Source organism: Scyliorhinus canicula, chromosome 11 (genome assembly GCF_902713615.1).
Source record: "Scyliorhinus canicula chromosome 11, sScyCan1.1, whole genome shotgun sequence".
Lineage (NCBI taxonomy): Eukaryota > Metazoa > Chordata > Chondrichthyes > Carcharhiniformes > Scyliorhinidae > Scyliorhinus > Scyliorhinus canicula.
Window position 1 is genome coordinate 115,953,185 of NC_052156.1, and position 15,313 is coordinate 115,968,497.

The following is a 15,313-nucleotide window of genomic DNA, read 5'->3' on the forward strand; positions in this document are numbered from 1 at the left end:
TGCCTTTTAAAGATTTTTCCTCCCAGTAATTTGGGTCTGACAAGTCCTGTCAAGCTCGAAATCTCTGGGACAAATCACTGAAACTAAGCTTGAAACAGAATATTAACTAGTCTTTTGTGCAGAATATTCTTGGCCGTTAAAATATCCTTTAAATTTATCTATCTGTATTTCCCAATTCTATTTATCCTTTGTATTATACACCTCTATCATGTCCTTATCCAATACATGCTCTAATTGATTGGCATTCCTTTCTGCTCTTTTTGCCCCTTGATGGCCAAATCTGACTGTGAACAATGTTTTATTCTATTTTTCTACACTTCCACTCATTGCTTTTCTGAAATTCAAATAAATAATTTATAATTGGGATCCACGTAACCGTCTGCAGACCATTTCAGCAATTTTCAAAACCATCTCTCAAACGTTAGTCGGAATGTCTCAGATACTTGTCGTGTTCCAGTATATTATGAACTTAAAGTCAATATTTATATTTTTAAAAATCACAGAAAGCTACAAAAGGATGGCTGCCCAAGGATCACCTGGCTTCCCTCGTGGGTAAGAACATTTCCCTGTCTCAAGTGGGAATAAAGGGAACATTCCAGACTGCTCTTGACTCAATGCATTGTCCACAAAATTATTCAAAGGGGTCATTTCAATTTGAATGGGTCATTCAGATACAAAGCCACCAGCTGTCTCAAACTTCCCAGGTGTGAAGGTTATCGGAGAGGATATTCAAGCTAACCACCCGCCATATTTGGGAAAGGACTTTGGATTTGTAACATGTCACATGGTGAGACTGCCATGTTTGTTGCCTGCCTTTAAACAAGCTAGAAGCTGTTCTGCAAATTCCACCAAAACCCATCAACTGCAAGGCTTCAAGCAGCCAACATAATAAACGGAAGGACTCTCCCCAACATGTCCCAACTTTCTTTTCTTCCTGTTTTTAAAAAACAATTTCCAATTAAGAGGCAATTTAGCGTGGCCAATCCACCTACCCTGCACATCTTTGGGTTGTGGGCCAAAACCCATGCAAACACGGGGAGAATGTGCAAACTCCACACGGACTGTGACCCGGGGCCAGGATTGAACCCGGGTCCTCGGCGTCGTGAGGCAGCAGTGCTAACTACTGCGCCACAGTGACACCCCTACATGTTCCAACTTCAAACTTACCTGAGAACCAACTTCCTGGAAATTCAACTACAAGAGGGTTGGCAACGCATTGCTTTACGAGGCCTTCATTTCAAGCAAAGCATCAACCTCTAAGAAACTACAGGCCTGCAATAGAAGAGTCTGAGACAATTGGCTGGCCAATTGACTGCGGGCCATTGTGAAACACTCGTTTAGACAGGCTCAGTGCCGCAGTTGGGCTGGGAAGAGTGGTGGAATGAGCGTGCTGGCAGGGAGTTTAAATGGAGCTCCCTGAAGTGTAACTAACGTTGTTCAACAACCTCAGCATTAACTTCCAGAGGTCTGACTACTTCTCTCAGCTCTTGTGCGGTCCATTGTATTTGTGATATGTCGCCTGGAGCACATACCAACCAGGACAAAGTTCCCCGGAGCTAGTCTGCAACCCCCACCCCCCACACTCCCTCCATCTTTGCAGATAAGTGCCTATGGGTTCTGCTGGAGGTAGTCAGAGACCGAAGGGATATCTTGCTGCCCTAAGATGGAAAGGGGAGGCCTCCTCACTTAACAAAAAAGGTCTGGACAGAGGTGACAGGTCAGGTCAGCAGATGGAATGGGGTCTGCAGGACTCTGATCCAGTGCAGGAAAAGGTTCAATGAGCAGCTGCCCTCTGCCAGGGTGTGTACTGAATTCAATTGTAACCGTGGACAGATGTGTCTGTGGGTGGCAGCACTTGTTGGTGTTCACGGTTGTGAAATGCAGGGGGTAAATTAACACGCATTTCTGTGTCTTGAAAGACTACATGATTAGACCAGATGGCTGGCATGTATGTACGGGTGAGGTGCAGCAATGTGATGGGCACCTGAACCCACACCTATGGGGGAGCGGGGGGGGGGGGGGGGGGGGGGGGGCTGGCATGTTGGAGGGGACACGAATGAAAGCAATTTTGTTCTTACAGGAGAAAAGGAGTCACAATGTGCAAGAGGGAGGACGGACAGGTGATAGTGTCCCTAATTTTTTGGTTTTCAGTCAGGCAGCGGAGCAAGTACTCAAGGTGACATGTGAATGTGCAACCAGGTCCGCTGGCCATGAAGAGGCAGGGGCCTCAGAGGAGGGTAAGAACCCAGTGGACAGGGAAAAGATTGGCGAATGGTTTGCAAAATGTAGGACAGAGATTGTAAGACTGACATGTTAAATTCACTAATGCTCCTTAGGTGTCCATTAGGAAATCTTTGCCCAGCCAAATGCCCATTCTGAAAAACAATCAGACTGCGGGTACTCTGAATTTGTAATGCTGTTCGAGACGGACATTTTTTCTACTCCCTCAGATGGAATATCCTCATGACCTCGTTGAACCTTGAGGACTCTCTCTTGACCTCCGATGATGACCGGCAGCCAAGTGCACCCACATCACATCCTCCCTCTACATCTTGCACCAGTGCAGATACGGGCACGTCAGTGAGTATATGTGTATCAGAACAGATGATAGTGCACCTTAGTAAAGGCACAGCACATCGGCCTGAAGAGCCGATGGAGGCAGAGAGTCTCCAGGGCGCTAGCAGTCTGAGAGTTCCTGTAGATCCAGGGCCATGCTGAACCCGAGGCAGGTGGTGAGCTTCTGGAGTTGTCCATTTGGTGAAGCAGATGCTGGATGTCCAGGGGAGATCTGGCAGCAATTGCTGAGGTTCTGCATGCCGTGGTCTCTGTGTTGGATGACATGGTCTCATGTGGGGCATGAGCACTCTGTTGGTCTAGAGCTTTGAAAACACACAGCATCGTCCATAGAGAGGGAGTGGTGACTCTCATCCGTTATGGGCACGTGCGTACAGTCAATAGCTCTCTGAATTTGGGGAAATCCTGCAATTGCAGTAAATCCTCTGGTTTGCTGAGCCTGGTTGGCTTCATCTGTCCTGGAGTGAATAAAGGTGTTGACCCTTCAGAAGAGGGAATCTGTAACCAACTTGATGCAGCTTTGGGCCGTGGATTGTGAGATTGCGCACCGATCTCCCACTGACCCCAGGAACGTACTAGAGGCATAAATGTTCAGAGCCATTGTCACCTTCAAAGTAACTGGCATAGTATGGCCACCTACACAGTTTGAGGCTATCTCGGGGCCGATTATGTCCCTGGAGAGGCGGAGACTACTTCAGAACTGAACCTCTAACACATTCAGATAGCATGACCACTACCTGTACATTATCTGCTGGCTATTGGCAACATCTCCTGACCTTTCTCCCTTGCAAATCTTGCTGGCCCTCCACCCCTTCTGTCTGTGCCTCTCAGTCCACAGGACAGACTCTGGGATGGTGCCTGAAAGGGTTAAAACTTACACAAGCCAAAAATCACACAAGCTGCTAGCAGCTAAAATCTCAAAGGCAGACACCCATTGATGGGAAACCAGTTGCTTCAGTTCAAACCATCGACAGATATTATTCAAGGACCATTGCTGTATTAATTATATGGAAGATGTAGTCAAACAGCTCGCATGCATAAGTTCAATTGATCATTATGCAGCTGCAGGCCATGTGTGCCGACTAACACAAGGGAAAATGGAAAAGGAGTGTCGTCAGACATAATATTATCTTACATTTGTCTCGTAGCTATTAGATAAGTAAAGACAAATATGCGCTTGGTGATATTATAATTAAGTATATGTGCCCAGAATGTGATTGGTTAATTATATTCATATGTTGTACATTATGTAATCTGAATTATTAGTTATGAAAGGACATAGATAACTTTACAATACTTGTACATTTTTGATTGACATATGCTAATTTCTTGTAACTGGACCCAAAAGTATAACTGTCTTGTAATCCTTGGATCAGGGCTCCTGAGCATGCCGCTAGTTTGAGTGCTGGAGCCCTTGTTATAGCTAGTAATAAAGGCAATGTTTTAGATCTCCAACAATCTCTGTCTGGTCACCTGTGAATGAGAGAGTGATGTACACTATAGCTGTATTCTCTCCTGTAACAGTGCCTGCAGGCTACTGGCCTCCTCTCCCTTCTAGCCCACTCCAGGTGGATGCGCAGTTTCAGCACTGAAGGGGCCCTCCTCCAGAAAACCTCTGCAAATGTTTAGCTATCTGAAAATTATCCAATACAAGCAAAAATGCCAAAAACAAACTCTAATCCAAAACTCCTAACTCCTCACCTTACCACCATCCTGTTGGTGTTTTATTCTGCCCTGGATGTGGAGTGGCTGAAAAACAAGAAGGGCTCCTGGCCAATTGGTCTGTGTGCTGAGTATAAAAGCTCATGGGCCACTCAAAATCACCGTCAATTGGGGATTTACTGCATTCAATTGGCCCTTTTAACTGTCAGTGGGCACGCACCTGGTTTCCATAGTCACCCGCCAGCCAAATATCACAAGGCAGTGCAATGAGGAGCGATGAGCCCTCCCGACATCACCACGCACCCACTTTGTGAACAGTTGGGTCTACTGCGGCCCCCATGACGATCACTACAATCTGACTATAAATTCTCTTCATGCATAGATACATAGAATATAGGAGCAGGAGGAGGCCTTTTGGCCCTTCGAGCCTGCTCCGCCATTCATCATGATCATGGCTGATCATCTGACTCAATAGCCTAATCCTGCTTTCTCCCCATAGCCTTTGATCCCATTCTCCCCAAGTGCTTTATCCAGCCGCCTCTTGAGTATATTCAAAGTTTTAGCATCAACTACTTCCTGTGGTAATGAATTCCATTTTCACCACTCTTTGTGTGAAGAACTGTCTCCTTATCTCTGTCCGAAATGCTTTACCTTGAGACCTCAGACTGTGACACCTGGTTCTGGCCACACCCATCATTGGTAACATCTTTCCTGCATAATCATGTCCAGGCCTGTTAGAATTTTATAAGTCTTTATGAGATCCCCCCTCATTCTTCTGAACTCCAGCGAGAACAATCCCAGCCTAGTCAATCTCTCCTCATATGACAGTCCTACCATCCCTGGAATCAGTCTGGTAAACCTTCGCTGCATTCCTTCGAGAACAAGAACATCCTTGCTCAGAGAAGGAGACCAAAACTGACACAATACTCCAAGTATGGCCTCACCAAGGCCCTGTGCAATTGCAGCAACACATCCCTGCTTCTGTACTCGAAACCTCTCGCAATGAAGGCCTACATACCATTAGCTTACTTTACCGCCTGCTGCACCTGCATGCTTACCTTCAGCGAATGGTGCACAAGGACATCCAGGTCCCGCTGCACACTCCCCTCTCCCAATTTATAATCATTCAGGTAGTAATCTATTTCCTGTTTTTGCTTCCAAAGTGAATAACCTCACACGTATCCAAATTATACTGCATCTGCCATTGGTTTGCCCACTCGCCCAGCCTGTCCAGATCTTGCTGTAGCATCCCTGCATCCTCGTCACAATTCACCCTCCCACCTAATTTGGTATCATCTGCAAACTTTGAGATGTTACATTTTGTTCACTCATCCAAATCATTAATATATATTGTGAATAGCTGGAGTCCCAGCACCAATCCCTATGGTACCCCACTAGTTACTGCCTGCCAATTTGAAAAGGACCCATTAATCCCTACTCTTTGTTTCCTCTCTGCCAACCAATTTTCTATCCACCTCAATACATTTCCCCCAATCCCATGCGCTTTAATTTTGCATAAAAATCTCTTATGCGGCACTTTGTCAAACACCTTCTGAAAGTCCAAATATACCAAATCGACCGGCTCTCCCTTGTCAACTGTACTGGTTACCTCTTCAAAGAATTCCAACAGATTTGTCAAGCATGATTTTCCCTTCATAAATCCATGGTAACTCTGACTGATCCTGCCATTGCTTTCTAAATGTTCCGCTATAAAGTCCTTGATAATGGATTCAAGCATTTTCCCCACTAGCAATGTGACACTGGGCAGTAATCTTGGAGGGGGGTGCATGGGGAAGGGCAATAGGGTGATACCCACTTTACAAAAACAATCTGATCTTTATTCCATTGAAAATAATGGGAACAAAATCAGGTGGCTTGTATGAAGGGGATTCCCTCCATTTTGATTTCTGGATTCCGCGATTTTGAGGCGATGTCCAGAGGAAGTGTCTAGTTTTACGATGGAAATGTCGGCGGTGCCTCCATACCGATGCTCCGCCTGGTGGGGGGCTAGCAGCCGCGCCACGTAAAACCCCCGACGTTCCCGACAGAAACGGCCGGAGAATGGTCGGGTCCGTGGCTGCGCATGCACACGGCAACGACCTGCAGCAGTTGCGTCATACAACATGGCGCCAGCCGTGCTCAGAGACGGCCTGCCAGATAGTGTGACCCCCTGTACCCCCATCTCGCCAGCCCTGGATCAGCCCCCACCAGTCCCCCCAGCTCCCGCCGTCACCCCACCGGCCAGCGGAATGGCTCCCTCCCCGACTGTGGTGGCCACAGTCCACAGCCGCCACGCGAGGTTAACGAAAACTCAGAGCACACGTGTCCCACGTCGCCGGGAGGTCGGCCCATCGGGAGCGGAGCATCGGGGAAGGGCCTTCAGGTAACGTCCTGAGGCCGTCCCAACGTCACCAATGATGCGATTTTGGAGTGGTCGGAGCCTCCAAAAACAGGCACCTCCCCTGATTTCGGCATCAAAAAGGATTCTCCGCCCGATCGGCGAATACAATTTTGGTGTCGGCAAGTGGAGAATCCCGCCCCTTATTTCTTAGTTACAATTTGCATAGTGAATTGAATCATAGTCAATGTATATCAAGCTGTTAAATTGTTAAGCCTTTTTGGGGAGGGCAGAACACTTGAATATACAATTGACATCCATTTTCACTTCAAACGTAAGACTGAAAGAAGAAATAACTTTGATACATTTGAGAGTCCTCAAGGTGCAATGTTCCTTTCAGTCAAATTAAACTAGTTTTAAGTAAAGCATGTTTTTCCAGACTCATGTTCGATGGGTCAAATGATCATGTTTTCATGGAAAGCCTTCGCTCCATTTATGTGTTCCAAGATAATTTGAATATTCTTCACGATGACTTTCTTTTAAAAATTAAGAAAAAAACTGTCTTAGTTGCAAACACAGAATTCACAAGCCCATTGCAAAAATTAGTTCCCCCACATTGGGCACAGACTCCCAGAAAAGGTAACTGAGTCAGAGTCTATTAGCAAGCAGGACTACTAAAAGTGAAAGCCCCCCCAATCTTTAGATTAGGTGCAAGAAACTGAGGATTGGACAGGTATCAACACAACAGTTTGAAAACTAGCCTACGTCCCCTGGAAACAGGTATTGCGGGACTCAGGATGAACTCAGTTTGATAAGCCAAATTACTTTGTCTCACTGTCGAGTTATGTTCTAGACGATCTTAAAAGGTAGAACTGGGGCAGCACGGTGGCCTAGTGGTTAGCACAACCGCCTCACGGCGCTGAGGTCCCAGGTTCGATCCCGGCTCTGGGTCACTGTCCGTGTGGAGTTTGCACGTTCTCCCCGTGTCTGCGTGGGTTTCGCCCCCAAACCCAAAAATGTGCAGAGTAGGTGGACTGGCCACGCTAAATTGCCCCTAAATTGGAAAAAATAATTGGGTAATCTAAATTTATTAAAAAAAAGGTAGAACTGAATGGCTCTTGTGGTATATATACGGGGCAGCACAGTGGTTAGCACTATGGCTTCACAGCGCCAGGGTCCCAGGTTTGATTCCTGACTTGGGGTCACTGTCTGCGTGGAGTCTGCATGTTTTCCTCCGGGTGCTCCGGTTTCCTCCCACAAGTCCCGAAAGACGTGCTGTCATGTGAATTGGACATTCTGAATTCTCCGTCTGTGTACCCGAACAAGTGCCAGAATGTGGCAACTAGGGGCTTTTCACAGTAACTTAATTGCAGTGTTAATGTAAGCCTACTTGTGACAATAATTATTATTATTTGCCTTGATATTGTACGTGTGCAGTTATGGTTTTATTGCGACAGGTCCTTAATCATGAAACCATCCAAAAATCACTTTTTTCATTCTCTTTGACCTTTGGCTTGGAAAGTCTGGAAAGGCGCGGACTTTAGTGTGGGAAATCTCTAACCTGAGCCGACACAAGCTTCGTCATCTGTGCCCAACCTTTAGCACAGGAAGCCTCACTGTTTGTCTGCACATCGACACTCTGATCCATCACCAACAAGCAGAATCGCAGATGGTGCCATGGATAGGAACTTATTACAGGTGCCCTGCACTTATTACTCAGTGATACATCTTACTATGCTAGCCATTTTTATGTACATCAAACATAATAGATCTAGCTAGCCAGGCTTCGGCTATTGTAATGTAAGTAGGCCTTGACCTATATGCGGTGTCCGAAAACCAAAATGACCTGAAATCCAAAATGCGATCGGCCCCGAGGATGTCGGATAAAACGGTATTTGGCCTCGAGAGTGTAGCTTTTCATACACCCCTTCAAATGTGATTGCATCAGGAAAATTTCATTCAGCTCATGATGTGTTGGATCTTTACTAATCTTCAGCAGTATAATTTTAATTTATAACCAACTACCTCCACAGCAAGGTTGGAAAAAACTATCAGAGCAAGGAGACGAGGCAATCTAAACATTACGTGTTCTGGGTAAGGGGTTTCGTGGTCAAGTGATTCGAACGCAATATTTGGCGCAATGAAATATGAAACAGAGCAGTTGCTTCATTTCATGAGATACAATTAAGCTCATTACTCATTAGAAAATTACATGAAATTCATTTTCATCGTAGTCCTGGATTGATATGGTGTAAATTTGTTATGACCCGAAAGCAGCTCTTTATTTACGTGGTGCAGCTAAAGATTGTGCAAAAATATACTAGGGCTGACTACAGCCACATTACGTGATGCCACATTAGGAAGCAACTCCTTCAGTCGCAATTTAATTACAATCAGAAAAATGTGTTTAAGTATGAGCACTAGTACCCTTGAGAATTAGAACAGAAGTTCAAAAGTAATAGGGCGCGATTCTCCGCCCCCCACGACGGGTTGGAGAATAGCGGGAGGGCCTTCCCGACATTTTTCCCGACCTCCCGCTATTCCCCCCCCCCCCCACGCCCGCCCCCCGACACGAATCGCTGCTCGCCGTTTTTTACAGCGAGCAGCGATTCTCCCCTACCGATGGGCTGATTTCCCAGGCCTTTACGGCCGTTTTCACGAACTCCAACACACCTGCTCTCACAGTTCATGAAAACGGCCGCAAAGTGCCGTTCTGGGGAACCATGCACTCTTTGTTCCTCCGCTGCCCCGCTGGATCAGTCCGCGGGGCGGCTGAGGGGCATAACGGCCCGCGCATGCGCGGGTTTCAGGCATATGCGTGATGACGTCATCCACGCATGCGCGGATTGGAGCCGTCCAATCCGTGCATGCGCGACTGACGTCATCATTTGCGTCAGCCGTCGTTAACTTTGGCGCGCGGGCTTAGCGAAATTCGCTAAGCCCACGATGCTGAGGTTCACGGGGCCCCGCTGCTAGCCCCGACCGGGGAGCAGAAGCAGGTCCCGGGAGGGGGCGCGGAGGCTGCTGTGAGACACGGCCGGTTTCACGGCAGCCTTCACGACTCTCCGCATTTGCGGAGAATCGCGCCCATAGATTTTTTTAAAAAGGGAGAAATACCTCAAAGTCAATATCTGGATCCACCAAGACCAAGGTGGTAGGCCTTGATCAATTAGACTTCTAATGCAGTCAACAGTCATCTCAGTGGAACTTTCAAGGGGCGGCACGTGGCACAGTGGTTAGCACTGCTGCCTATGGCACTGAGAACCCGGGTTCAAATCCAGGCCCTTGGTCACTGTCTGTGTGAAGTTTGCACATTCTCTCCATGTCTGCATGGGTTTCACCCCCACAACCCAAAGATGGGCAGATTAGGTGGGTTGGCCATGCTAAATTGCCCCTTACTTGGAAAAAATAATAATTGGGTCCTCAAGATTTATTTTTAAAATATCTCAGTGGAATTTTCAGAAATTCTGCCATTTCTCTACACCTGTCCCTTTAAAATCCAACAAACAGACCATGTGTTGATTTTATTTCTCCTCCTAGGCTGATTTCAAGTTTAGACTGTTGAAGAGCCAAACCAACTTGAAACACATGCTGCAAGACCTGCTGAGCTTGCCCCGTGTCCTCCCTTCTTAGGACACAAATGCAATTTGCTGTTATTGCATTGTTAGAAAGGATGGTGAAAGATTCCAGTCAGTGTCACACTTAATAAAGTGCTTTGTTTTTTATTCATTCATGGGATGTGGCTGAGCCAGCATTTATTGCCCACCGCTAATTGCCCTTGAACTGAACAGCGGCTTGCCGCCCATTTCAGAGGGCATTTAAATAGTCGACCACATTACTGTGGTTCGGGAGTCACATGTCAGCCAGACCAGGTAAGGACGGCAGAGCTAGAGTATATTAGTCAGATATGCACTGATCCAAACCACCAGGCCCATTATTCCTTTGAAGTTCAATTTTGATCATTTTGCTTTACTGCTGTCAGAAATTACTTTTGAGTTTCCAAGTATACGTTTGTCAGACCATACATATTTCCAAAGTGGTTAAGGTAGATGAATTTAAATGATACACACACACACAATCCATTCCAGTTGAGAAGATAGGTCAAGACATTATGCATCAATAGCTGATTGCAAAAGTGTCTCTTGCTCGTAGCCAGCAATGAAATGAAATGAAAACTGAAAATCGCTTATTGTCACGAGTAGGCTTAAATGAAGTTACTGTGAAAAGCCCCTCGTCGCCACATTCCGGCGCCTGTCCGGGGAGGCTGGTACGGAAATCGAACCGTGCTGCTGGCCTGCTTTGTCAGCCAGCGATTTAGCTGAGTGAGCTAAACCAGCCCCAATGACTCACAATTCAAAAGGAAATACATTTAAACTTCTATCAGAATAATCATATTTCTTCCACGTGTAATAGGCACCATTACATGCTGGATAACAGGGCCCACATTCGTCAGCTACCCCATGTAAGTGAGTGGACAGAGGGACACCATAAAAGGAATCTTGCACATAATATAATTTACTGAGGAAATTGGGCTTGAAATCTAGGGATATGCTTCATATCAACTTTACACACAAACTATGTAAAATATTACAACATTTTTAAACTCCGCATGCTACAACTGACCGGCATTTATTTGAGAACTTACATGGTGCATTGACAGATTATTCAACGCCTAAGTGCATTCAAACCAAACCGGTTATCATCTGGGGTCCATTCTTGAGCACATTCAGCAAGAAAAACCTAAAAACAAATCCAGATGTGGGAACCATCTCAGACTTCTCCCTCCCTAGCCCAGAAGAATGAGGTTCCAGTTCCTTTCTGCCACCTTGGCTGGGAACTGAGGACTCATTAGAGATCATGGATTACAGCGAGGACCTACCTAGTCTTGTTGCTTAATAGATAATGCCTCTACCTTTGCAATAGAATTTACAGTGCAGAAGGAGGCCATTTGGCCCATCGAGTCTGCACCGGCCCTTGGAAAGAGCACCCTACCCAGGCCCACACCCCCACCCTATCCCCGTAACCCAGTAACCCTACCCAACCCAATCTTTTTGAACACTAAGGGCAATTTAACATGGCCAATCCACCAGACCTGCACATGTTTTGGACTTTTTTGGACTGGGAGGAAACCGAAGCACCCGGAGGAAACCCACCAAGACACAGGGAGAAAGTGCAAACTCCGCACAGACAGTGACCGAAGCCGGTAATCGAACCTGTGCTAACCACTGAGCTACCGTGCCCCCCTCTGTACTAACCCCTGCTCCACCTCTGATTACTAAATTTGATTAACCAAAGTTAGCGGCTGAGTAAGTACCTAGTAAAGCAGGGAGAAGGGGTATAACATTGACACTGGAAACTTTGCAGCTTCATTGCACCTGACCTGAAAGTAACCTACGGCTTGTGAATGGGATCTAACTCGGGCAGCACGGTGGCACAGTGGTTAGCACTGCTGCCTCACAGCACCAGGGACCGAGGTTTGATTCTGACCTGTGTAGAGTTTGCCTGTTCTCCCCATGCCTGCGTGGGTTTCCTCCGGGTGCTCCGGTTTCCTCCCACAGTCCAAAGATGTGCAGGTTAGGTGGATTGGTCATGATAAATTTTCCCTCAGTCTCCAAAGGCTAGGTGGGTTAGAACATTGAACATACAGTGCAGAAGGAGGCCATTCGGCTACCCGCTTCCTCCCTATCCCCATAACCCAATAACCGCTCCTAATCTTTTCAGTCACTAACGGCAATTTATCATGGCCAATCCACCTACCCTGCACATCTTTGGACTGTGGGAGGAAACCAGAGCACCCGGAGGAAACCCACGCAGACACGGGGAGAACATGCAGACTCCGCACAGACAGTGACCCAGCAGGGAATCGAACCTGGGACCCTGGCGCTGTGAAGCCACAGTGCTAATCACTTATGCTACTGTGCTGCCCCAGTGACAGGGATAGGGACGGGGATTGGGCATGCTGGGGTGTTCTCTCAGATGGTTGGTGCAGAATCGGTGGGCCAAATGGACTTCTTCTGCACTGTAGGGATTGTAAATAATTGCAAGTAACTCCTTGAAGCAACATCTCTATTTATTGCCATGAAGGGCAATCCTTGAAGTAGCAACGTCTGGATTTGTACAATTAGCCATGACAGATTCTTACTGTTGTCTATCACAATGATAGGTGCTGGAAGGAATGAATCTGCACGCTACACACATGCATATGTCTTTGATATATATGTGTTGTAATATGTGTGTGGTACATGTATATGCAATGTGTACACCACACACACATACAAATGCATATTAACAAATGTGGTTCAAGCACCCTGCATTAATCCTTTTTTTTTAAATTACATCTCTTACAATAAACATTATAGATGACCAATTCCTTCCTTTCTTTTGAAATGTAGCTGATACTTTTGTCTGTCTCAGATCGCTTGCTGTCAAATTTATCAAAATACCATTGCCACATGTCACAAACAATTTCTGATTCGTTGCTGCAACAACGGAAGTAAAGCACTATATAGAATGACTGTGAGAGTGTTGTCCCTTGGGGAGCAAGAGCTATTTAAACTCCAGCAATGAAAAGGTCAACATTACTGTAAACTCCTTCGATCCCATTTATTGGAAAATGCATCAATTTTGCAAAAACGCCGAGAGAGAGAAGAAACTAACCAAGTGATTCTCAATCGCCCACTATAGTCTTTCACAAATGTAACAGCACAGGTCAAAGGAATTCAGAATAAGCAGCTTCTCTGTCGAACAAAGAATCATCAAAACTGTCCCGTTAATATATTTACCTAAGGTGGCCAATCCAGAAAACAAGACGGGGAGCAGAACATGATTGGGGTAAGGGAGGGATGCAGGACCAAACTGGGAATGTATTAATCTCGGGGAAAATAAAGTGACTTCATTTTGCTTGAAATGCCAAGACGACCTTTTATGTCAGCTCTGGTTACTAACGGTGAGAGCACATTGAGGAGCAACAAACACCAAGTCCTTTATATACAACACACACACACACGGCGCGAAGGATATGGAGGGAATGCAAACAATTTCAGCCTGGTTTTTGCACACAGAACACCAGTTCAATTGATGGGGCATGGCTTTTCCAAAGGGGACGCGCCAGCGCAAGGCTGCATTCCACTTACCTTTATGGCGAAAAGGAAATAAGCGATAAAAAGCACCATTGAGCGAACGGCTCCTCTTTGCAGTTCCCAATGCATTTATTAGAGATGGGGAGATGTGGCAGGAGGAGGATGGGCTGCTGACACAGACAATGGCGCTTTGCTGCAGCATCAGATCATTTGCACTGTCTCCGCTCACTCTGCATGCTGCAGACTGGGTCTCAGCATTTCGGTGGCTCCCTCCCCCTCACTTTTACTGTCAGGGCTACCGCTTGTGGGAACACCACCTCAGAACACACACACAAAAACAACGATGCTGGACTTTCTTGTTGTCCTCAACGGTCTATGACACGCGTTTAGCTGGCAATCTGATCATCTCCTTCCCTGTGATCCCTCCATCAGTGTGTTGTGTTGCATTTGATCAATGGGCAGAGAGAATCCCTGCACAAAAAGCTCATTCTCTTTGCTCTAACCCCGCCTCTCTCCTCTCCCTGTCCTCCAGGGAGACTGTGTGCTCCAGCCTGTAACCAAACAGTGCGGCCCTCTTCAAAACACCCCAGAGCTTTCAGTTCCTTCCCATTAACTGATCCTTCTATCATCTTATGTGCAGCAAGAATCGTCTCGAGAGAGAGAAAAAAAATGCATCATAGAAGGGAGTGGGGCGATTGTCACAATATCCCACTGCTTACTGAATGTCAGAACAGTAATGCCCATTTTAAATAAGCCACACTTTTCTAAATCCTGGAGGCATTCTAATCGGGACTCAATCAATAACGTGCATTTTCCAAACATAGAATTGAGGGGGGCTTATCCTTCAGTTTGGGAGGTGAGTGGGTGGGTGGGCTGGGACAGCCTTTCCAACAATAAATAAGTTGTCTCTAAAGACACAACATTAGGCAATCCCATTCCCTTCATATATGTTTTCGGACAGCTAAATAATAAAAGTTCTCAATTGACATTCATAAATAATTATATATTTCAATGAACTCACAAGGGATGTGTAGGGGGTATGAGCTGTTTTATCACACAGGATTAGGCCTCTGCATGGTTTACAATATTGGTGTTTCTACTATTGTAATCAAATTTATTCTTGGAAATGCCTGCCTGCTTAAAATATTGATTAACACCTTCATATATTTGTTATAATTAATTAAATCTATCACCAATTCATATGGTTATCAAATACTGACATATTTCCTAATATCCTTGATATTTTTTCCTATATTTTTTCTGGGGATGTGTGTGTCGCTGGCTGAACCAGCTTTTAATTTGCCCATCCCTAATTGCCCTTGAACTGAATGGCATGCAAGCCCATTTCAGTGAGTACATAGAACATAGAACAGCACAGCACAGAACAGGCCCTTCGGCCCTCGATGTTGTGCCGAGCAATGATCACCCTACCCAACCCCACATATCCACCCTATACCCGTAACCCAACCTTACTTTTTTAAGGCACTACGGGCAATTTATCATGGCCAATCCACCTAACCCTCACATCTTTGGACTGTGGGAGGAAACCGGAGCACCCGGAGGAAACCCACGCACACACGGGGAGGACGTGCAGACTCCGCACAGACAGTGACCCAGCCGGGAACCGAACCTGGGACCCTGGAGCTGTGAAGCATTTATG

The 15,313-nt window shown here is 46.2% G+C and overlaps 1 protein-coding gene across 4 annotated transcripts in view; it reads right to left on the reverse strand.

The window, feature by feature from the left end:
* The window catches only part of ptpro (protein tyrosine phosphatase receptor type O), a 226,154-nt gene extending 211,956 nt beyond the window's left edge, over positions 1-14,198 (reverse strand). For 2 of the 4 annotated variants that reach the window (XM_038811153.1, XM_038811151.1), the window contains exon 1: positions 13,708-14,196. In XM_038811153.1, coding sequence (XP_038667081.1) covers positions 13,708-13,782 — 75 coding nt within the window. In that variant the 5' untranslated portion in view covers positions 13,783-14,196. Of the gene's footprint in view, positions 1-13,707 lie in introns of all 4 variants that reach the window. The other 2 variants (XM_038811152.1, XM_038811154.1) reach the window with 2 other exon arrangements.
* Between the last annotated feature and the right edge of the window lie 1,115 nt (positions 14,199-15,313).